General features: G+C 67.1%; 2 protein-coding genes across 10 annotated transcripts in view; both read left to right on the forward strand.

The window, feature by feature from the left end:
* Positions 1-265: 265 nt before the first annotated feature.
* On the forward strand, positions 266-10,061 carry METTL13 (methyltransferase 13, eEF1A N-terminus and K55). Of its 2 annotated transcripts, none has more exons than XM_075937026.2 (8): positions 266-461; positions 1,241-1,994; positions 3,765-3,964; positions 5,901-6,096; positions 6,528-6,692; positions 7,889-8,104; positions 8,623-8,754; positions 9,296-10,061. In XM_075937026.2, the coding sequence occupies exons 1-8, from the start codon at positions 309-311 to the stop codon at positions 9,568-9,570; spliced, it is 2,091 nt and encodes a 696-aa protein (XP_075793141.2). In that variant the 5' UTR covers positions 266-308; the 3' UTR covers positions 9,571-10,061. The 2 variants fall into 2 exon arrangements, with proteins under 2 accessions (XP_075793141.2, XP_075793142.2); XM_075937027.2 differs by having other exon boundaries at positions 287-409.
* Positions 10,062-17,557: 7,496 nt separating this feature from the next.
* DNM3 (dynamin 3) overlaps positions 17,558-23,498 on the forward strand; it is a 188,016-nt gene continuing 182,075 nt past the window's right edge. For 4 of the 8 annotated variants that reach the window (XM_075937053.2, XM_089780631.1, XM_075937049.2 and 1 more), the window contains exon 1: positions 17,559-17,758. In XM_075937053.2, the coding sequence (XP_075793168.1) occupies positions 17,613-17,758 (146 nt within the window). In that variant the 5' untranslated portion in view covers positions 17,559-17,612. Of the gene's footprint in view, positions 17,759-23,498 lie in introns of all 8 variants that reach the window. The other 4 variants (XM_089780633.1, XM_075937055.2, XM_075937056.2 and 1 more) reach the window with 2 other exon arrangements.

Genomic DNA, 23,498 nt, shown 5'->3' on the forward strand with positions numbered 1-23,498 from the left:
TGCCTGTCCCGATGTCATTAGGGTCCAGAGTCAACACCCAGCTGAGCTGAGAATGGCCAAGGCCCTCTGCCTGCAGGCTCGGGCAGGCGCGAAGCTGTAGCCACTGCCCCCTGGGGAGGCTTTGGTTCTGCAGCCCATGGATTCATGTCACAGCCTCCCAGCCCCGCCCCGGGGCCCCGCCCCCGCCTCCGAGCCCCGCCCGCCCCGCAATGGGCGGGCTCCGGACGCGGACGTAGCGTCGCAACGTCCCAGGGTCGCGCGGCGCGGCGCGGCGCGGGCGCACGTGGGGAGAGGCCCCGCCCCCTGCCATGGCGCTGCTGCCCCGCAGCGCGCGCGAGTTCGGCTCGGCCGGCTACTGGGAGCGCTTCTTCCGCCAGCGCGGCGCGCGCGCCTTCGAGTGGTACGGCGGGTACGCGCAGCTCCGCCCCGCCCTGCGCCGCTACGCGCGCCCCCGCGACACGGTGAGACCCCGGCCCCCCCTGCGCCCCCCCGGGATCCCCCTCCCCTCCCCCAGCGCCCCCCCGGGCCCCCCCCGGGATCCCCCTCCCCTCCCCCAGCGCCCCCCCCCCCCCCCGGGATCCCCCTCCCCTCCCCCAGCGCCCCCCCCCCCCCCCGGGATCCCCCTCCCCTCCCCCAGCGCCCCCCCCGGATCCCTCCCCCAGCGCCCCCCCCGGGATCCCCCTCCCCTCCCCCAGCCCCCCCCGGGTTCCCCCTCCCCTCCCCCAGCGCCCCCCCGGATCCCTCCCCCGGGATCCCCCTCCCCTCCCCCAGCGCCCCCCCTCCCATCCCCCTCCCCCAGCGCCCCCCCTCCCCTTCCCCCAGCGCCCCCCCCCGGGATCCCCCTCCCCTCCCAGCCCCCCCCAGTCCCCCCCCGGGATCCCCCCCGGCCCCCCCGATCCCCCTCCCCTCCCCTCCCAGCACCTCCTCCGGGATCCTGCAACCGCTCCTTCCCCCTGAGATCCCCTCCCTTCCCTCCAGCGGGATCCCCCTTCCCCTCCCCCCAGTGCCCTCCCGGATTCTCCCTCCCCCAATGCCCCCCCAGCATCCCTTCCCTTCTCCCAGCAGCCCCCCCGGGATCCCTTCCCCCTCTCTCCCCCAATGTCCCCCCCCCCCCGATCCTCCTCTCCCCCAAGGCCCCCCCCCCCCGGGCATCCGTTCCCCACGGGTGTTTGCTCGTCTCCATGGTGTGTGAGGCGGGTTGGGACCCCCAGGGAAGCTACCCTCTCTTTGCATGTCCCAGGTGCTCGTGGTGGGTTGCGGCAACTCCGAGCTGAGCGAGCAGATGTATGACGTCGGCTACCAGGACATCGTGAACGTGGACATCAGCGAGGTGGTGATCAAGCAGATGAGGGAGCGCAACGCCGACAGGAGGCCGAAGATGAGCTTCCTGGTGATGGACATGCTGCAGATGGACTTCCCGGACGCCCGCTTCCAGGTGGTGCTGGACAAGGGCACCCTGGATGCCATCCTGGTCGACGAAGAGGAGGCCACTCTCGAAAGGGTGGACAGGATGTTCGCTGAGATTAGCCGGGTGCTGCAGGTTGGGGGCCGCTACCTGTGCGTCTCCTTGGCCCAGGCCCACGTGGTGAAGAAAGCGGTGGGCTACTTCTCCCAGGAGGGGTGGGTGGTGCGCATTCACCAGCTGGCGGGCAGCGAGGACAGAGAGGCCCAGCAGCAGTTCGTGCTGCCCGTTTTCCTCTACGTCATGACCAAGTGCAAGAAGCTCCCTGGTTTGGTGCAGCCGATCCTGGAGATCTGCACGGAGGAGCTGGACAAGCCCGTGCGGGTGGAGAGCGCGGAGCGGCTGGTGGAGGCGGTAAAGGAGAGGCAGATGTACGCGCTGCTGCGCAGCCAGCTGGACAAAGCCCCCGGTGCGGGCGATGTCTCCCTGGATCTGTGCGACGCGGACACCGGGAAGCCTCGCTACACGCTGCACGTGGTAGACAGCCCCTCCGTGAACGCCTCCCGTGACCATCACTTCGCCATCTTCATCGGTGAGTGGAGCTCCTCCGAAAAGGCGTTTCTCTCCCATCGACGGCAGCGGGGGCAGCATTTCGCCGCAGGACTCTACAGTTCTGCTCATAAGCCCCTGGTTAGGTATAAAAGGCTCTGATTTTCACCTATGCTGGCTCCTAACCACTCCTGTTTGTTTCCACGGCAGTTGCTGGGTGTTCAGAAGAGAGGCTTAGGGGTTTTCCAGCTGAACGTGGGCTTGTTGGCAGAGGCTAGCAAACCTGGTGAAACGAAATAGTGCCCCAGATCTGCCACTGTCACCCAAACAGAGGGCGGGTTGCCTTTCCTTCCCCCGTCCAGCTCTCGGGCACTGAGCATTTCTCCCGCTGATTCTCCAGTAGCTAGGATGAGACGTCCCAAGTGAGGGCACCAGGAAGCCGGACACATTTTGTGTCAGTTCTCCCGAAACGGAGTTTTTCTTTAAATTCCTTCCCATGACAAGCTTTCACGTTTTCGACTGGCTTTTCCAAAGTGGGGGGAAATTCCCCCCCTTCCAAACAAAAATCAATTCCTTTTTTCGGAAAGAGTCCCCTTTCTTGGCCAGCGCTGCTCAGCAGCTCTGCAAATCGAGGCCCTTATCAAAGCCGCCTTTAAAGGCGGTAGAGCCCCCACATTTAGATATCCAGGCTTGAAAATCTTGGTGTTCGGGAGCAACAAAACAAGCCATCTGTGTGTAGGCAGAGCCCAGCCACTGGCCAAAAAAGCAGCGTGGCGCCCTGAGCGGATACGGAGCCTTAATTGGATGTAAGGAACTGGCGACGGAGCGGGCTGCGGGTCAGATCCCATGTAACTGCCCCATTTTGCCTCTCCAAATTGTGTCCATCGGTGTAATCCAGGGGCTCCCAACCTTTTCCAGATGGGGACCCATTTTGACAATTCAGGAAGACTTGGTGACCCAGGGCAATTAAAAAAAATGTGGCAATTAAGAGCCACCTGGGGAGACCCTTTTGAAATATAATGATGACCCATAGGTTGGGAAACCTTGGTGGAATCTGAAGATGTGGTGAACAATGGGCCTTGATCTCATCAGCACTTGTGATAGCTGGATCGCTCCCTACCTCAGCTAGCTGGGCAAGCACACCATGCACGGTACAGCTGTTAACCAGGAGGCTCCGATCCTGTCTCCTTTGCAATGAGCTGTACCCTGCCCCTCTGTTCATTTCATTGAGGTTCGTATGGAGAACGGGACCAGCAGCTCCGCATTTGGGTGGTAGAATCTGTCCCTGCTAAGAGCAGATGTGGACCCCGGAGCTTTTACGCATGTTTGTAGCTAACGTTCTCCGTGCTGCTCGGCCCGGTTGTTCCTAGCCAGGTGAGCGAGATAGACCAGTTCTCTGTGTGGATATCCTCAATGCACTCCTGGCAGTTTGCCGGGTTGGGGGCATGTCTGGCACATCTCCAGTGTGTACAAACTCCGGCTTCCTTGGGACTAGCAGGGGCCTGGAAGTGCCTTGCTGCCATTTGCAGGGAGGGCTGACTCCACCGGTGCAGCCAAGCCTCCGTGTCCCGAATGGAGTTGGGGAAGGGGCCCCCCACAACGGAGTCAGTTGAGGGGTGTGGCTCGCCAGGGCCAGAGGGCTGCATCTAAGGAGCTCTGAGCACCCTAGCTCCATCTCGATCCAAGCTGTGCTGTCGTCTGGAGCTTCTCCCTACTAGAGCTGAGAGCAGCCGCTTTGGCTGCTCCCGCCTGCAGGCCGAGATGCTGGTGAGTGGCGCCCGACTCTGCTCTCCTGACACAGCCCCTTTCTCAGTCCCGCAGGGCAGGGAGACGGAGTGGCTCTTTGGCACGGAGGCGGGTCGGAGGCAGCTGGCTGCCAGCGCAGGCTTCAGGCGGCTGGTGACGGTGGCCCTGCACCGCGATCAGCACTACGCAGGGATGGAAGGCATCCAGGCCCAGCTGTCGGGGAAAGTGATGGAGCTGGCGCCGCCTGGCCTCCCGGCCCACCAGCAGGTAGGTGCTGTTCCCAGCAAAGCCAGCCTGCTCCTCTCCCCGTTCCACGCCTACTGCGGGGTCTCCGCTGGTCTTTGTGCAGCCTTGTTCCGCTTCCCGGCCGGGGGTGGGTTCCCTCTGCAAAGTCTGGTCCCGGTCAAGAGGGGTTTGGCTCCGGGGCGTAACTCAACCCAGCGTCTAGCCCCGGGGTGTCCAATGCGCTAGCCACGCGTGGCTGTTTGGCCGGCTGAGTGTGGCTAGTTCGCTAGAGCGAGCCACTAAGTGGCTACTGCTTCAGAACTGGTTGGACCCCACAGGTCTAGCCGCCGTTTTATTCTCCCTGCCCCCCTCTCCAGTCACGTTTTCTTTAGGCTGTGACTTTGGAGGCCTCATCTTCAGACCCTTCCACAGAGCCTGGTTTTTAGAGGGAAGGCACCTTGCGCCGTGCATCCCAGACCACTAGCCCTGTTTCCAGAGCCTCTTTGGGCTCCTATGGCAAATATCCTGTTCCTTCCTAAGATGCATCTGGTGCAACATGGCTATATCCTGGATCCAGTCTCTTCAGTGTCTTCATGAACGATTTGGATAATGGCCAAGATAATACACTGGATGTTTTTGGTTGAGACCAACTGCGCTCTGGAGTAGGGATGTAAAATCTCGTTCAGTCAGTCCACCAGTTAAACATTAGGGTTGGACGGTTAAGCAATTGAGTGGGGTCCCGGATGGAGGGGTGCTAGGTGGCAGTGGGCCGCTGTCGGGCACTGGTTAACCCATTACCCGGTAAGCATCGCCGCTTACCCGGTCACATCCCTGCTCTGGAGGAGAGGATCAGAATTCAAACTCATCTGGACAGACTGGAGAAATGGGCCGAGGTAAATAGGACGAAAGCAAATAAGGACGAATGCAAAGTGCTACACTTGGGCAGGAACAATCAAGTGCATTAATGCAGCATGGGAAATGAGCGCCTAGGGAGTTCTGCCGAAAGGGATCGGAGAGGCAGAGCGGATCGTAAGCACAGTATGAGTGGCCAATATAATACTGTTGCAGATAAAGCGAACGTCACTTTGGGATCGATTACTAGGAGTGTCGTAAGCAAAGCACAAGAAGTCAGTCAAACAGGTCTCCGCATCCGGCAGACAAACCTGCCTTAATGTGAAAGATTAATATACTGCTACTCCTCAGCACTGATTAGGCCTCAGAAGAGTTGTGTCCATCTCTGAGCAGCATGCTTCAGTAAAGAGGTGGACAAATGGGAGGATGTCCAAAGAAGAGCAGCACAAATGAGGAAAGGTCTAGAAACCAGGGCCCGTGGGGAGCGATTGAACAAAATGGGTTGGGTTGGAGAAGAGAAGACTGAAGGGGGAGGTGTTACGTCTTCAAGCACGTACGCGGCCGTTCTAAAGTGGAGTGACACAGCTTGTTCTCTTATCCACCGAGGACGGAGCTAAAAGCAACGGGGCAAAAGTGCAGCGGGGTGGTTAAGGTTGGACATCAGGAAAAGCTCCTGAACTGTCAAGGTAATGAAGCACTAGAACAAAGGGCCTGCCGAGGGGGTGGACTTGCCCTTCCTTGGAGGCTTTTAAGACCCAGTTAGACAAACAGCTGGTGGTAGAATTCTCGGGAGGCCAGCTGGTTCCCCCAGAGTATTGCCAGGGTGGACAAAAACCTTAAGAAAGCAAAGTGACTTTCTGATTTATTTGGGCACCGCTGAAATCAGACGAGATCCTCGAACCCATCAGAACCTGTATCCAGACAGCAGCCCTCTGACTGTGGTGCTCCATGGAGCCAGGCCGCGGTGCGAACACCCTGGTCTCCAGTTGGCCTAGACGGGGAGCAGGTGGGAGCTGGCACAACTCCGCATAGAACAACCCATTGTGTTTGTGGTGGAGAGACCCTATTGTGCTCTGTGGGCCTCGTGGTCTGTGACGCCCTGTCTGCTCCTTTCCTCCTGCCCCAGGTGCCGTTTCTCTCGGTGGGGGGGGACATCGGGGTCCGTACCATTCAGCACCGGAACAGCAGCGCCAGGAGTGGGGACTTCGTCATCGAGGACGTGAGGGGGGACGACGCCTGCTACTTCCGACGGCTCATCTTCCTCAGCAACAGGAACGTGGTGCAGTCCGAAGCCAGGCTGCTGCCCAGCACGGCCCCCAAAGGTCAGCACGCTTGGCCTGGGGGCTGGAAAGAGGCTCGGGGGCGTGGGCAGCTGGGGGAAGGGCTGGGGAGAGGTGCAGTAGAGCCAGCCACGGTTGGATGGTTCTGGGCAGCAGGTAGGGAGGCTGGAGCTGAGGGGTGTCCAGGCTGGTACCAAAGTCCAGGGAGGGGGGCGTGAAGGCGGATGGGCGTCTGGAACGTCGGGAAGGGAGCAGCGAGAGGAGTTCCCTGCAGCCAGAGGTAGGGGGCCGGGCTGCGGGCTTGGGGAGACCGTCTAGCCCCTTTGAGCCCTCAGTGGAGATAGCAGACTAAAAGGAGCCCTTCTCCGAGCTCCAGCAGAGCCCCTGCGGGCCTGGCGTCCCCTCCCCCAAGGAGGCGCCATGTGTCCCCTCAGCGCGTCTGCCTGGGCACCTGGCTCACCTCTGTCGTGCAGGCCAGAAGAAGCGGAAGAAGGCGAAGAAGAAGCTGGCGGCGGGCGCCACGGAGGCCCCCCCGACGTCCGCCAGCCAGGCCGTGGACAGGAGCTACCTCTGCTGCGAGCACCACAAGGCCATGGTCGCGGGCCTGGCGCTGCTGGGAAGCCCTGAGCTCCTACCAGGTGAGAGCCCCGCAAGCCCAGGGACAAGGTCCATCGTCCCCAGGACGAGTCTTCCCTGCACTTGCACTGGGCTCGTCTGCAGGGGCCGGGGTCTCCATCAGAGACTGACTAGCAGGGGCCCAGGGACCACGGCGCCGGCTGCTCCGTCCGTGTTCTCTCCCCTCTGCCCATCCCAGAGGCAGGGGGTGAGTCTCAGGGGCCGGCCAGGCACTGTGTGGAAAGTGCTGTAACCCCTCCACCCCCCAGCGCAGTTTGTTGCGGTTCGGAGCGGCTGTGCAGGCTAGTGGTCGGAGCAGGAGCCTTGGCCTCAGGACTGCGGGTTTCTGTGCGTGGCGTGGACACCGAGGGCGCAGGGCTGCACCGGTCTGTGCCCAGCTCCCCGGCTTGCCCGCGGCACGGAGGGGAAGCGCTGCTCTCCGGGCATGTTGCGATCTTCCCATGGCAGGCCTCGGAGGAGTGCCAGGCCCTGCTGGTTGGGGGGCCGCTCCGTGGACTGGCTGGGCTGGGGCCCGGGGGTCTCCCGGTGCTCTGGGTCAGGGCGCCTGCCACGGCAGAGCTGGTTCAAGGGGCTGACAAGCGAAAGAAGCTCCTGCGTGGTCCCAGCACCCCGGGCCCGGCGGGGGCTGCGTGGGAGGCGTCTGGCTCTGCAAGGCCAGGGCAATTCAGGGCAGGGTGGGTTTGTTGTCCAAGCTGAGCTGCGGGGTGGCCTGGTGCTTGCCTGGCTCTGGCGCTCACTGTCCTGGGCGCTCCCATTCGGCAGCTAATGCCTGGTAGCCCGGGGGCAGCCCCAGCGTCCGCAGACGGCCTCTGCAAAGACAGCTCCTGCCCCGAACTTGCATGTCTGCATTTCCAGGCTCCACGGGGACCCCCGGTGCAGCTGGAGGTCCAGGTGTGGTCGGGATGAGAATGAAAACTTGCCCCTCGAAGGCGTAAGAGCTGATCCCGCTGACCGGCCGGGGTGTGTGTCTGGAGCAGCAGAGCGTGAACTAAACCCAGCTGCAGGCGGGAAAGGGTTAACAATGTGGGGGGCCGAGGGGATGGGAGGGATGATGGGGAAGGTGCTTCCATGCCCTGGAGCTACCCCAGGACCTAGGGAAGCTGGATTCAGTGGTGGGGGCGTCTCCCATCAGCCTGCAGGGGGCGGTGGGTCGAGGAGACGGCGGGCGGTTCATTTCCCGGCTTGTTCCCGCTTGTAGGAGCCCGGCTCTCGGTGCTGGTGATCGGGCTGGGCGGGGGCAGCCTGCCGCTCTTCATCCACGACTACTTCTGCCAGGCCTGCGTCGAGGCGGTTGAAATCGACCCCGCCATGCTGGAAGTGGCCACCCGGTGGTTCGGCTTCTCCCAAGGCGACAGGCTGAAGGTGCACGTCGCGGACGGCTTGGACTACGTGGCCGAGCGGGCAGCAGCCGAGGGTAATTGGCCTGGGGCCCTGCAGACAGCCCATCTCATAGGCCCCGATCCCACTCGCCCCTTCTCGAATGCCAGGACGGTATCCGTGGCAGAACGGAGCCCCCCCTTGGCTCCGTGGCCCTTGTCGGTTTCTCCTGTCCCCCACCAAAAGTGCGAGGGGCCCTCTTTTGTTCTGAGCTCTGCCGCTTGCCCCATCAGCCCCTCCCGGCGTTAGCGACACCCGTGAGCTGCGGTGCTGTTAGTACGGCACCTGTAGTGCCAACGCAGTGGTCTTTGCTTCCTCTGTTATGTGTTGAACAGCTGCCACGCCCCAGAGGTGGCTGCATTTCAGTGCCAGGGGAAAAGCCGCCTGCACGTTATTTGTTAAGCCTCGGAGGAGCTGTGCAAATGGCAGAGGGATCTTTTTCTAAACCTGCCACCTCGTATCTCTGTCGCTGCCCCCACATCTAGGGCAGCGAGTGGGCACTGGCTGAGTCTGGTACTTTGGGGCCACTGACTGCGCTCTGTTCTCCTTCTGCAGCGCCCGCCCGGTACAGCGCCGTCATGTTCGACGTAGACAGCAAGGATCCCACGCTGGGAATGAGCTGCCCGCCCCCGGCCTTTGTGGAAAAGTCCTTCCTGGAGAAGGTTCGGACCATCCTGGCCCCAGACGGTACGGAGCGGCTGTTTGACAGCCTCGCGTGTGCGCAGATCTCGCGCCAGCCGGGGGTCAGCACCTTGAGTCTCTGTGCTGAAGCGAGCAACCGTGACCCGCACGGGGAGTTGGATCCCTGGGCTCTGGGCCTGGTTCTGCCGCTCATCTCTGCCTCGGAGCCCTGCTCGGAAAACCGAGCCAGTGCCACCCGTCTGACGGGACGCTCGGCAGGCAGAGCCGCTGGATGGATGTGCGGGGTGGTGTGGGGCAGGTGGCCGGGCCTTCCTCCGTGAGCAGGCCCACGAAGCGAGGTGCTGTTCATCCGGGGGGGAAGGGCCAGGAGGGGCGGCTGGGCTGTTCGTTCACGAGCTGCAGCTACCGGCATGCGACTAGAGCCCGGAGCGTGGCCATGTGCTGGGCCATCTCACATCCCAGCATGCCTGGCTGCGTGAGCACAGCCTGCTGGGATCTGTAGTTTCCCAGCAGCGCCTCTGCCTGTGGGGGCGTGATACTTCTGAGCACTCCAGCGCCTACGCTGCCTGCTTTCCCCTTGCTGCAGGTGTCTTTGTGCTCAACCTGGTGTGCCGAGACTCCCTGCTCAAGGCCTCCGTCCTGGCCGCCCTCCAGGAGGTCTTCCCTCTGCTCTACGCCCGGAGGATCGAGGGGGAAGTCAACGAGATCTTGTACTGCCGCCCGCACCCTGAGGGGCAGCTGGCTGCCCCGGAGCTCCTGGAGGCGGCCCGGGTGCTGGAGAGGACGCTGAGGCAGCCCGGCCGGGCCTGGGACAGCTCCTATGTGCTGTCGGACATGCTGAAGGCAGTGGAGCTTGTGTGACCCGCACGGGGCTGGGAGAGGAGCTGGCGGCAGGGACGCTGCGGGTAAAGAGCGACGCCCCCCACGTACCCGTCCCGGCTGCTGGAGCCAGAATGGTGCCTCTCGAGCAGCCTGTCCGGGAGGCAGGATCCTTGGAGGGGCTGAAGGGAGGCTGCCAGCCACGGAGAAAGGCCTGGGGCTACCTCTGCCCTCTCCAGAAGGGGCTCCAAGGTAGCGGTGAATGGGATGTGAACTTCTCTTCCGTCTCCTGGCTGGGACGTCAAGGGTTAACCAGCGGGCAGCCCCCCGCCCGCAGCCGGCCTGGCCGGACCTGGCCTTGTTTGACCAGTAAGCCGCCTAACCGGGATTTGACGTCCCTGTCTCCTAGTGCCTTTGCCGGCTGCCAGGGCGCAGGGCCTGGCTGAGCTCGGCTGCGGGGGCCACGCTGGGTGTTTGCTGCGGGAGCTTCCCCCGCTCTCTGCATTTAAAATAAATGTCTGTTGCCCCCGGCCGAGGTGGAATTGAGGAATCCGGGCCCTGCGTGAGGAGGGGGAGGGGACCTGGCCGGCATGAGGGGTGGGCCAAGGGGGCCAAAGCTGCTAGGCTGGGAAAAGGCGGGAAGGCCTACTTACCACAGGGGGCTGCCTGGGCCTGTCTGACCCCCCATCTGCATCCAGGCTCTGGGTCCACCCGACTCACCGTGTGCAGCCTTGTCACTCGCCCTGCCTGCCCTTAGTACTCAGCACCCCCTGCTCCACCCCAGCTCCCCCTGTTTTGGGGCCCTAGATGAGTGGGTGGGAGCAGAGGAAAAGCTGAGGTACTCTGGCGCGCACGCCTCTGTGAGGGCAGTAGAACTGGGTCCTGTGTGGTGCTGTTCATTGGCGCTGTACAAAAGCATCTGGGGAAGGTATGAGGTCTTTAAAAATGCTCCCAGCCAGCACCGGCCTGCCCTCCGGAAGCCTTGAGGTAGTGCTGTGTTCTCTAGGGGCTGGGCCCATCGCCTTTCTCAAGCTAGAAAGCTCAGCTGCCTGGCCTGCAAGAGAGACTTTCAACTCCTCCCTTGCCCCCGCCTGAAACGTGCCGGTCCTGCACTGCTGGTCCCTCGTGAAGTCCCACGAGCCGCCCTGAGGGCTTGTTGGCGGGGCCTGAGCAGCTGTAGAAATCCGCCCCGTTCAGGGCTCTATTACTCCGGGATGGAGGCGTAGTGTCTCCTGTTCAGACCAGTGCCCCAGCACGGTGCTGGTCTGGGTGATTGTCTGAACCCAGCTGTTCGGTCTGGGCCTTAGAAACGTATATGGACCGGCACCAGAGCTGTTGTAAATCTGTCCTGCCCCCGCCATGGGTGGAGCTGCCCCGGGGGGCCTGGGCCCCTGTGACCAGTGGAGCCAGGTCGTTGGGGCAGCTGAGGAGGGGGGGCATGGCAGCTGTCAGCCACGTTCCAGTCCTCTGACTCTAAGACCACCAGGGGCCAAAATGAGCCCCAGTATAACACAGAGCCCCCTGCGCTGACTCTGAGTGCCGCAGGAAGGGGGGCGGCTGGTCCGGCTCCCAGACATGGACACGTCCTGGCTCTAGTGCATTTCCCGGCTTGGCTTGTGGATGTGCACACACCCTCTCCCTCCCCCCGGTTGAACTCCCCACGTGGGGGAAGGGTGGGCTTACACGCTGCCATTGCCTTGTTGACTCCAGGCTTCCACCTCCATGCTGCCCGGGTGCAGCGGGTGCAGTCTGGAGCCTGACTGGTGCCTCGGGGGCTGGGCTGTGGGCAGCAGCAGAGGGAAGTTCTTTGTACACATCGGCCCCCGAGGGACTCCTCTAGGCAGTCCTGGGCTGCGACGACTCATTGACTGTGCACAAGCCTCTGCCGCTCAGAGGAACACCAAGGGCGGCCACGCAGCTGGGCTGGCGGTGGGCACGCGCCGGGGGCTTTCCCATGTGGCCGCTTCCGGCTCCTAGAGGAATGCTGGCTCTGGGCTCTCCGGCATGGAGCAGTTCAGGCTTCCTTAAAGATCCCTCATTAAATAGGAGCAGAGGTTGGCCCTGCGGTCCTGCTACCCCAGCCAGGTGGGGATAGAAAACCACCTTCCTCGGAAGTCTGTTGCATCCACTGGAGCTGGCATGTCTGTGGCCGCCTTGTTCTCCTGGGGGTCTTTCCGAGCTGTTGCCTGGTGTTGAGTTGAATCTTTTTCTGAGTTGAATTGTAGGTTCCTGTCCCTGCATCACTGTCCTTTTCGGTCATGCTCTCATTCTATCGTTGCTCCCCTTGCTTGGACTTACGATGAGGTCACATTAGCATAGGGCTGCATTACGCTCTCATATTGGATTGCGGCTGCTCTTGGTGAGGGGTGTGATAGTCCAATTGACCCTGCAGGCGGGGGTCCGAGTGCTGCAGGCTTTCCCCCCTCATGTTTGGGAGTGGGCCGAGCTCCCAAAATTGTATGTAGCGGTCTGTGAGCGTAAGGCGGTACTGCTGGCCCCTTCGGCCTGGTCTCCTGTGCAAAACCTGGCGCTCAGCCTGGGTCCATCCCGCTTTGGGGTGCAGGAGTTTTGCAGGACTTCTCCCATGAGATGAGTGTTTCCCACCTGTCTGATTCCCACCTTCCTCCCTTCACACACTGGCTGCCCAGCGCTCGCCCCTGCCAAGTGCCGGGGGCAGCTGAATGCCAACAGCTGCACACCGCAGCTGCCGGATGGAAGTGAGAGCCTGGCACGTTTCCCTGCGGATGCCACTTGCCACTTTCCCAGCCTGCTGCTTTCACACAAGCGATGCGCTGGGCCGGCAGGAGCCCAGCACGGTCCTAGGGGCGCCTCCCCCATTCCCCCAGTTCAGGTCCGGGGAGGGGGATGGTCTCAGGGGAGAGGCTGCTGCTGGCCCCGATCCCCCTCGCTACGGGGCGTAACGCCTGCGCCCCTCTGTGCCAGCTGCGCCCCCCCGGCTGGGTGTACAGCGCCCTGCACCCCTCCCGGCCCGGGCCCCCGCTGACCCCCAGGCTGGGTGTACAGCGCCCTGCGCCCCTCCCGGCTCGGGCCCCGCTGACCCCGGGGCTGGGTGTACAGCACCCTGCACCCCTCCCGGCTCGGGCCCCCGCTGACCTCCAGGCTGGGTGTACAGCGCCCTTCCCGGCTCGGGCCCCCGCTGACCCCCAGGCTGGGTGTACAGCGCCCTGCACCCCTCCCGGCTCGGGCCCCCGCTGACCCCCAGGCTGGGAGTACAGCGCCCTGTGCCCTTCCCGGCCCGGGCCCCGCTGACCCCCAGGCTGGGTGTACAGCGCCCTGCACCCCTCCCGGCCCGGGCCCCCGCTGACCCCCGACTGGGTGTACAGCGCCCTGCACCCCTCCCGGCCCGGGCCCCGCTGACCCCCAGGCTGGGTGTACAGTGCTCTGTGCCCCTCCCGGCTCGGGCCCCCGCTGACCTCCAGGCTGGGTGTACAGTGCTCTGTGCCCCTCCCGGCTCGGGCCCCCGCTGACCCCCAGGCTGGGTGTACAGTGCTCTGTGCCCCTCCCTGCCCGGGCCCCCGCTGATCCCCCCGGGCTGAGTGCGCAGCGCCCTGCGCCCTTCCCGGCCCGGGCCCCCGCTGACCCCCAGGCTGGGTGTACAGCCCCCTGCGCCCCTCCCGGCTCGGGCCCCCGCTGACCCCCGGGCTGGGTGCGCAGCGCCCTGCACCCCTCCCGGCCCGGGCCCCGCTGACCCCCAGGCTGGGTGTACAGTGCTCTGCGCCCCTCCCGGCTCGGGCCCCCGCTGACCCCCAGGCTGAGTGCGCAGCGCCCTGCGCCCTTCCCGGCCCGGGCCCCCGCTGACCCCCAGGCTGGGTGTACAGTGCTCTGTGCCCCTCCCTGCCCGGGCCCCCGCTGACCCCCGGGCTGGGTGCGCAGCGCCCTGCGCCCTTCCCGGCCCGGGCCCCCGCTGACCCCCAGGCTGGGTGTACAGCCCCCTGCGCCCCTCCCGGCTCGGGCCCCCGCTGACCCCCAGGCTGGGTGTACAGCGCCCTGCGCCCTTCCCGGCCCGGGCCCCGCTGACCCCCAGGCTGGGTGTACAGCGCCCTGCGCCCCTCCCTGCCCGGGCCCCCGCTGATCCCCCCGGGCTGAGTGCGCAGCGCCCTGTGCCCCTCCCGGCTCGGGCCCCGCTGACCCCCAGGCTGGGTGTACAGCGCCCTGCGCCCCTCCCTGCCCGGGCCCCCGCTGACCCCCAGGCTGGGTGTACAGCGCCCTGTGCCCCTCCCGGCCCGGGCCCCGCTGACCCCCAGGCTGGGTGTACAGCGCCCTGCGCCCCTCCCGGCTCGGGCCCCCGCTGACCCCCAGGCTGGGTGTACAGCGCCCTGCACCCCTCCCGGCCCGGGCCCCCGCTGACCCCCGGGCTGGGTGTACAGCGCCCTGCGCCCCTCCCTGCCCGGGCCCCCGCTGACCCCCAGGCTGGGTGTACAGCGTCCTGCGCCCCTCCCTGCCCGGGCCCCCGCTGACCCCCAGGCTGGGTGTACAGCGCCCTGTGCCCCTCCCTGCCCGGGCCCCCGCTGACCCCCAGGCTGGGTGTACAGTGCCCTGCGCCCCTCCCTGCCCGGGCCCCCGCTGACCCCCAGGCTGGGTGTACAGTGCCCTGCGCCCCTCCCTGCCCGGGCCCCCGCTGATCCCCCCGGGCTGAGTGCGCAGCGCCCTGCGCCCTTCCCGGCCCGGGCCCCCGCTGACCCCCAGGCTGGGTGTACAGCCCCCTGCGCCCCTCCCGGCTCGGGCCCCCGCTGACCCCCGGGCTGGGTGCGCAGCGCCCTGCACCCCTCCCGGCTCGGGCCCCCGCTGACCCCCGGGCTGGGTGCGCAGCGCCCTGCACCCCTCCCGGCCCGGGCCCCGCTGACCCCCAGGCTGGGTGTACAGCCCCCTGCGCCCCTCCCGGCTCGGGCCCCCGCTGACCCCCAGGCTGGGTGTACAGAGCCCTGCGCCCCTCCCTGCCCGGGCCCCCGCTGACCCCCAGGCTGGGTGTACAGTGCCCTGCGCCCCTCCCGGCCCGGGCCCCCGCTGACCCCCAGGCTGGGTGTACAGTGCCCTGCGCCCCTCCCGGCTCGGGCCCCCGCTGACCCCCAGGCTGGGAGTACAGCGCCCTGTGCCCTTCCCGGCCCGGGCCCCGCTGACCCCCAGGCTGGGTGTACAGCGCCCTGCACCCCTCCCGGCCCGGGCCCCCGCTGACCCCCGACTGGGTGTACAGCGCCCTGCACCCCTCCCGGCCCGGGCCCCGCTGACCCCCAGGCTGGGTGTACAGTGCTCTGTGCCCCTCCCGGCTCGGGCCCCCGCTGACCTCCAGGCTGGGTGTACAGTGCTCTGTGCCCCTCCCGGCTCGGGCCCCCGCTGACCCCCAGGCTGGGTGTACAGTGCTCTGTGCCCCTCCCTGCCCGGGCCCCCGCTGATCCCCCCGGGCTGAGTGCGCAGCGCCCTGCGCCCTTCCCGGCCCGGGCCCCCGCTGACCCCCAGGCTGGGTGTACAGCCCCCTGCGCCCCTCCCGGCTCGGGCCCCCGCTGACCCCCGGGCTGGGTGCGCAGCGCCCTGCACCCCTCCCGGCCCGGGCCCCGCTGACCCCCAGGCTGGGTGTACAGTGCTCTGCGCCCCTCCCGGCTCGGGCCCCCGCTGACCCCCAGGCTGAGTGCGCAGCGCCCTGCGCCCTTCCCGGCCCGGGCCCCCGCTGACCCCCAGGCTGGGTGTACAGTGCTCTGTGCCCCTCCCTGCCCGGGCCCCCGCTGACCCCCGGGCTGGGTGCGCAGCGCCCTGCGCCCTTCCCGGCCCGGGCCCCCGCTGACCCCCAGGCTGGGTGTACAGCCCCCTGCGCCCCTCCCGGCTCGGGCCCCCGCTGACCCCCAGGCTGGGTGTACAGCGCCCTGCGCCCTTCCCGGCCCGGGCCCCGCTGACCCCCAGGCTGGGTGTACAGCGCCCTGCGCCCCTCCCTGCCCGGGCCCCCGCTGATCCCCCCGGGCTGAGTGCGCAGCGCCCTGTGCCCCTCCCGGCTCGGGCCCCGCTGACCCCCAGGCTGGGTGTACAGCGCCCTGCGCCCCTCCCTGCCCGGGCCCCCGCTGACCCCCAGGCTGGGTGTACAGCGCCCTGTGCCCCTCCCGGCCCGGGCCCCGCTGACCCCCAGGCTGGGTGTACAGCGCCCTGCGCCCCTCCCGGCTCGGGCCCCCGCTGACCCCCAGGCTGGGTGTACAGCGCCCTGCACCCCTCCCGGCCCGGGCCCCCGCTGACCCCCGGGCTGGGTGTACAGCGCCCTGTGCCCCTCCCTGCCCGGGCCCCCGCTGACCCCCAGGCTGGGTGTACAGCGTCCTGCGCCCCTCCCTGCCCGGGCCCCCGCTGACCCCCAGGCTGGGTGTACAGCGCCCTGTGCCCCTCCCTGCCCGGGCCCCCGCTGACCCCCAGGCTGGGTGTACAGCGCCCTGCGCCCCTCCCTGCCCGGGCCCCCGCTGACCCCCAGGCTGGGTGTACAGTGCCCTGCGCCCCTCCCTGCCCGGGCCCCCGCTGATCCCCCCGGGCTGAGTGCGCAGCGCCCTGCGCCCTTCCCGGCCCGGGCCCCCGCTGACCCCCAGGCTGGGTGTACAGCCCCCTGCGCCCCTCCCGGCTCGGGCCCCCGCTGACCCCCGGGCTGGGTGCGCAGCGCCCTGCACCCCTCCCGGCTCGGGCCCCCGCTGACCCCCGGGCTGGGTGCGCAGCGCCCTGCACCCCTCCCGGCCCGGGCCCCGCTGACCCCCAGGCTGGGTGTACAGCCCCCTGCGCCCCTCCCGGCTCGGGCCCCCGCTGACCCCCAGGCTGGGTGTACAGAGCCCTGCGCCCCTCCCTGCCCGGGCCCCCGCTGACCCCCAGGCTGGGTGTACAGTGCCCTGCGCCCCTCCCGGCCCGGGCCCCCGCTGACCCCCAGGCTGGGTGTACAGTGCCCTGCGCCCCTCCCGGCTCGGGCCCCCGCTGACCCCCAGGCTGGGTGTACAGCCCCTGCACCCCTCCCGGCCCGGGCCCCCGCTGACCCCCAGGCTGGGTGTACAGCCCCTGCACCCCTCCCGGCCCGGGCCCCCGCTGACCCCCAGGCTGGGTGTACAGCCCCTGCACCCCTCCCGGCCCGGGCCCCGCTGACCCCCAGGCTGGGTGTACAGCCCCCTGCGCCCCTCCCGGCTCGGGCCCCCGCTGACCCCCAGGCTGGGTGTACAGAGCCCTGCGCCCCTCCCTGCCCGGGCCCCCGCTGACCCCCAGGCTGGGTGTACAGTGCCCTGCGCCCCTCCCGGCCCGGGCCCCCGCTGACCCCCAGGCTGGGTGTACAGTGCCCTGCGCCCCTCCCTGCCCGGGCCCCCGCTGATCCCCCCGGGCTGAGTGCGCAGCGCCCTGCGCCCTTCCCGGCCCGGGCCCCCGCTGACCCCCAGGCTGGGTGTACAGCGCCCTGTGCCCCTCCCGGCTCGGGCCCCCGCTGACCCCCAGGCTGGGTGTACAGCCCCCTGCGCCCCTCCCGGCTCGGGCCCCCGCTGACCCCCGGGCTGGGTGCGCAGCGCCCTGCACCCCTCCCGGCCCGGGCCCCGCTGACCCCCAGGCTGGGTGTACAGCCCCCTGCGCCCCTCCCGGCTCGGGCCCCCGCTGACCCCCAGGCTGGGTGTACAGCGCCCTGCGCCCCTCCCTGCCCGGGCCCCCGCTGACCCCCAGGCTGGGTGTACAGTGCCCTGCGCCCCTCCCGGCCCGGGCCCCGCTGACCCCCGGGCTGGGTGTACAGTGCCCTGCGCCCCTCCCGGCTCGGGCCCCCGCTGATCCCCCCGGGCTGGGTGTACAGCCCCTGCGCCCCTCCCGGCCCGGGCCCCGCTGACCCCCAGGCTGGGTGTACAGCCCCCTGCACCCCTCCCGGCCCGGGCCCCCGCTGACCCCCAGGCTGGGTGTCCAGCGCCCTGCGCCCCAGGGGGGCTCCTGGCTGGGCTTCCCCGCAGCACCCCACTGTCCCCAGGCGGAGCCCCGCGGGCACTGGCTCCCCAGCCAGCGCGCGGGGGCGGGGCCTGGCGGCACAGGGGGCGGGGCCCGGCGGCGGCAGTGCGCAGGCGCGGCCGGCCGGTCCCTGTCACGGCGGGATGGAGGGGCTCATCGGGCTGGTGAACCGGCTGCAGGACGCCTTCGCCGCGCTGGGCCAGAGCTGCCTGCTGGGGCTGCCGCAGATCGCCGTGGTGGGCGGGCAGAGCGCCGGCAAGAGCTCCGTGCTGGAGACCTGCGTCTCCCGGTGAGCCCCGCCCCCGGGACCCCTACGGCCCCGCCCCCCAGCGCCCCCCAAGCGGTGCCCTCTGTCACCCGCGGAACCTGCGCAGGATCTGCCCCCCCGCGGCCACTAGCCCCCCCACCGACCGCGCCTCTGCCCCCGCCAGCCTCTAGCCTCCCCCCTCCCTGACACCCCCCCCCCAACCTTCCCCCCCCTCCCTGACACCCCCCCCCCCCCGCCAGCCTTCCCTCGGCTCCTCTTGGGTCCCCTCAGACCTCTAGCCTCCCCCATCCCCTCCCTGACACCCCCCCCCCCCCCGCCAGCCTTCCCTCGGCTCCTCTTGGGTCCCCTCAGACCTCTAGCCTCCCCCATCCGCTCCCTGACACCCCCCCGCCAGCCTTCCCTCGGCTCCTCTTGGGTCCCCTCAGACCTCTAGCCTCCCCCATCCCCTCCCTGACACCCCCCCGCCAGCCTTCCCTCGGCTCCTCTTGGGTCCCCTCAGACCTCTAGTCTCCCCCATCCCCTCCCTGACACCCCCCCGCCAGCCTTCCCTCGGCTCCTCTTGGGTCCCCTCAGACCTCTAGCCTCCCCCATCCCCTCCCTGACACCCCCCCGCCAGCCTTCCCTCGGCTCCTCTTGGGTCCCCTCAGACCTCTAGTCTCCCCCATCCCCTCCCTGACACCCCCCCGCCAGCCTTCCCTCGGCTCCTCTTGGGTCCCCTCAGACCTCTAGCCTCCCCCATCCCCTCCCTGACACCCCCCCCCGCCAGCCTTCCCTCGGCTCCTCTTGGGTCCCCTCAGACCTCTAGCCTCCCCCATCCCCTCCCTGACACCCCCCCCCCCGCCAGCCTTCCCTCGGCTCCTCTTGGGTCCCCTCAGACCTCTAGCCTCCCCCATTCCCTCCCTGACACCCCCCCCCCCCCGCCAGCCTTCCCTCGGCTCCTCTTGGGTCCCCTCAGACCTCTAGCCTCCCCCATCCCCTCCCTGACACCCCCCCCCCCCGCCAGCCTTCCCTCGGCTCCTCTTGGGTCCCCTCAGACCTCTAGTCTCCCCCATCCCCTCCCTGACACCCCCCCGCCAGCCTTCCCTCGGCTCCTCTTGGGTCCCCTCAGACCTCTAGTCTCCCCCATCCCCTCCCTGACACCCCCGCCAGCCTTCCCTCGGCTCCTCTTGGGTCCCCTCAGACCTCTAGCCTCCCCCATCCCCTCCCTGACACCCCCCCGCCAGCCTTCCCTCGGCTCCTCTTGGGTCCCCTCAGACCTCTAGCCTCCCTCATCCCCTCCCTGACACCCCCCGCCAGCCTTCCCTCGGCTCCTCTTGGGTCCCCTCAGACCTCTAGCCTCCCCCATCCCCTCCCTGACACCCCCCCCCCCGCCAGCCTTCCCTCGGCTCCTCTTGGGTCCCCTCAGACCTCTAGCCTCCCCCATCCGCTCCCTGACACCCCCCCGCCAGCCTTCCCTCGGCTCCTCTTGGGTCCCCTCAGACCTCTAGCCTCCCCCATCCCCTCCCTGACACCCCCCCGCCAGCCTTCCCTCGGCTCCTCTTGGGTCCCCTCAGACCTCTAGTCTCCCCCATCCCCTCCCTGACACCCCCCCCGCCAGCCTTCCCTCGGCTCCTCTTGGGTCCCCTCAGACCTCTAGTCTCCCCCATCCCCTCCCTGACACCCCCCCCCCCGCCAGCCTTCCCTCGGCTCCTCTTGGGTCCCCTCAGACCTCTAGCCTCCCCCATCCGCTCCCTGACACCCCCCCGCCAGCCTTCCCTCGGCTCCTCTTGGGTCCCCTCAGACCTCTAGCCTCCCCCATCCCCTCCCTGACACCCCCCCGCCAGCCTTCCCTCGGCTCCTCTTGGGTCCCCTCAGACCTCTAGCCTCCCCCATCCCCTCCCTGACACCCCCCCCCCCGCCAGCCTTCCCTCGGCTCCTCTTGGGTCCCCTCAGACCTCTAGCCTCCCCCATCCGCTCCCTGACACCCCCCCGCCAGCCTTCCCTCGGCTCCTCTTGGGTCCCCTCAGACCTCTAGCCTCCCCCATCCCCTCCCTGACACCCCCCCGCCAGCCTTCCCTCGGCTCCTCTTGGGTCCCCTCAGACCTCTAGCCTCCCCCATCCCCTCCCTGACACCCCCCCCCCCGCCAGCCTTCCCTCGGCTCCTCTTGGGTCCCCTCAGACCTCTAGCCTCCCCCATCCGCTCCCTGACACCCCCCCGCCAGCCTTCCCTCGGCTCCTCTTGGGTCCCCTCAGACCTCTAGTCTCCCCCATCCCCTCCCTGACACCCCCCCCCCCCCGCCAGCCTTCCCTCGGCTCCTCTTGGGTCCCCTCAGACCTCTAGCCTCCCCCATCCCCTCCCTGACACCCCCCGCCAGCCTTCCCTCGGCTCCTCTTGGGTCCCCTCAGACCTCTAGCCTCCCCCATCCCCTCCCTGACACCCCCCCCCCCCCGCCAGCCTTCCCTCGGCTCCTCTTGGGTCCCCTCAGACCTCTAGTCTCCCCCATCCCTTCCCTGACACCCCCCCCCCCCCCGCCAGCCTTCCCTCGGCTCCTCTTGGGTCCCCTCAGACCTCTAGCCTCCCCCATCCCCTCCCTGACACCCCCCCGCCAGCCTTCCCTCGGCTCCTCTTGGGTCCCCTCAGACCTCTAGTCTCCCCCATCCCCTCCCTGACACCCCCCCGCCAGCCTTCCCTCGGCTCCTCTTGGGTCCCCTCAGACCTCTAGTCTCCCCCATCCCCTCCCTGACACCCCCCGCCAGCCTTCCCTCGGCTCCTCTTGGGTCCCCTCAGACCTCTAGCCTCCCCCATCCCCTCCCTGACACCCCCCCGCCAGCCTTCCCTCGGCTCCTCTTGGGTCCCCTCAGACCTCTAGTCTCCCCCATCCCCTCCCTGACACCCCCCCGCCAGCCTTCCCTCGGCTCCTCTTGGGTCCCCTCAGACCTCTAGCCTCCCCCATCCCCTCCCTGACACCCCCCCGCCAGCCTTCCCTCGGCTCCTCTTGGGTCCCCTCAGACCTCTAGTCTCCCCCATCCCCTCCCTGACACCCCCCTGCCAGCCTTCCCTCGGCTCCTCTTGGGTCCCCTCAGACCTCTAGTCTCCCCCATCCCCTCCCTGACACCCCCCCGCCAGCCTTCCCTCGGCTCCTCTTGGGTCCCCTCAGACCTCTAGTCTCCCCCATCCCCTCCCTGACACCCCCCCCCCCCCGCCAGCCTTCCCTCGGCTCCTCTTGGGTCCCCTCAGACCTCTAGCCTCCCCCATCCCCTCCCTGACACCCCCGCCAGCCTTCCCTCGGCTCCTCTTGGGTCCCCTCAGACCTCTAGTCTCCCCCATCCCTTCCCTGACACCCCCCCCCCCCGCCAGCCTTCCCTCGGCTCCTCTTGGGTCCCCTCAGACCTCTAGCCTCCCCCATCCCTTCCCTGACACCCCCCCGCCAGCCTTCCCTCGGCTCCTCTTGGGTCCCCTCAGACCTCTAGCCTCCCCCATCCCCTCCCTGACACCCCCCCGCCAGCCTTCCCTCGGCTCCTCTTGGGTCCCCTCAGACCTCTAGTCTCCCCCATCCCCTCCCTGACACCCCCCCGCCAGCCTTCCCTCGGCTCCTCTTGGGTCCCCTCAGACCTCTAGTCTCCCCCATCCCCTCCCTGACACCCCCCCCCCCTCGCCAGCCTTCCCTCGGCTCCTCTTGGGTCCCCTCAGACCTCTAGCCTCCCCTATCCCCTCCCTGACACCCCCCCCCCCCGCCAGCCTTCCCTCGGCTCCTCTTGGGTCCCCTCAGACCTCTAGTCTCCCCCATCCCCTCCCTGACACCCCCCCCCCCGCCAGCCTTCCCTCGGCTCCTCTTGGGTCCCCTCAGACCTCTAGCCTCCCCCATCCCCTCCCTGACACCCCCCCCCCCCGCCAGCCTTCCCTCGGCTCCTCTTGGGTCCCCTCAGACCTCTAGCCTCCCCCATCCCCTCCCTGACACCCCCCCGCCAGCCTTCCCTCGGCTCCTCTTGGGTCCCCTCAGACCTCTAGTCTCCCCCATCCCTTCCCTGACACCCCCCCCCCGCCAGCCTTCCCTCGGCTCCTCTTGGGTCCCCTCAGACCTCTAGTCTCCCCCATCCCCTCCCTGACACCCCCCCCCGCCAGCCTTCCCTCGGCTCCTCTTGGGTCCCCTCAGACCTCTAGCCTCCCCCATCCGCTCCCTGAAACCGCTATCCCAAACCTATACCTTCCCCCTCACATTCCCACCCTGAAATACCCCCCCCCCCCGCCAGCCTTCCCTCAGCCGCTCTTCGGTCCCCCTCAGACCTCGTCTTCCCCTATCCCCTCCCTGAAACCGCTCACCTCCTTCCCCCGGTGCCAGCCTTCCCTCAGCTCCTCTTGGGTCCCCCTCAGACCTCTAGTCTCCCCCCATTCCCTCCTTGAAACTGCTACCCCTCTCCCTGCCACCATTCCCTCAGCCACTCTTGGGGGTCCCCTCTCGGACCTCTAGCCTCCCCCGCATCCCCTCTCTAAAACTGCTCACCCCAAACCCATAGCTTCCCCCTTAAATTCCCTCCCTGAAATATGCCCCCCCCCAGCGCGCGCATACACACACACACACACACACACACACACACACACCCCGGGGCAACCTTTGAGTCACATCAGCTCAGGGGGCAGGTGCGACAACGTGGGCTGCAGCTTTTATAGCTCCTGGCCGGGACACAATGAAAATCCACCCACCCCCTTCTTGCCGTGAGAACCCAGCTAGCGCTGCGCCGTGGGGCTTGCCCTAGGCGGTAGCATTCTGCAAGGCTGGGTTACGAGAGAGCAGCGCAGGGAGGGATGGCCAGCGGATTTTGATATCTTCCCATTGATGAAGGTTTGCTCTCAGCCTGCAGAGGATGCTGTCAGCCAAAGCCAGAGATGCTAAGTCACACCGGAAAACAGCAGCCCCTTATCTTTGATGTCAGGTTAAATTCTCTCTTAAGCCGCCCTTACGAAACTGAGGAGTGGGGAAAGCACAGAGAAGAAACTTAGCTAGTGATTCCCATCCAACAAAGAGAGCCACCAATTTCCTCACAGGCGTTAGAACAAAGGCTGTGTGTTTATAAACACCGATGTGTGTATAGAGGAGAAATCCGTGTTGTGCATGCCTTTGGGGGGATGTGTATTGTTTCAGCCAAAAGAAACATTTGCACAAAGATTGGCAGTGTTAAAATCACACCAGTGACTACTTCACAGATCACGTCTGGGAATGGATCTGTATTTACCCTGCTTGTGCAGTGTGTCTGTGCTGGAGATCCAACAGGATGGCAGTGTGTTGTGCTCAATCTGGACTTCCCTGTGAGAAGTACACAAGCTTCCTGATGTGATTGCTCTTGCGCGCAAAGGTTTAGGAAAGAACTATTTCCCATTGGCATATTGCACAACTTCCAGTGCTGCACAACTAATCAAGGAAATGGACAATGATTAGGGGAACAGAGTTTTTTCAAAGGAGAACATGAGAACGGCCACACTGGGTCAGACCAAAGGTCCATCCAGCCAGTCTCCTCTCTGCCGACAGTGGCCAATGCCAAATGTCCCAGAGGGAGTGAACATAACAGGGAATCCTCACATGATCCCTCCTCTCCTGTCGTCCGTTCCCAGCCTCTGACAGAGGCTAGAGACGCTGCCTAACCTCCATGAATTTATCTAGTTCTTTCTTGAACCCTGTTAGTCAAGTTTGTTGTCCTTTAACTGAACACTGTTCTCACAATATTTAAGAAGAGCTTGTTTATTGTTGTAAAGAAGAAAAAAATCAGTTTAACTTGTGTAACAACA

This window comes from Pelodiscus sinensis, chromosome 9, assembly GCF_052426305.1.
Source record: "Pelodiscus sinensis isolate ZL-2025 chromosome 9, ASM5242630v1, whole genome shotgun sequence".
Taxonomy (NCBI): domain Eukaryota; kingdom Metazoa; phylum Chordata; order Testudines; family Trionychidae; genus Pelodiscus; species Pelodiscus sinensis.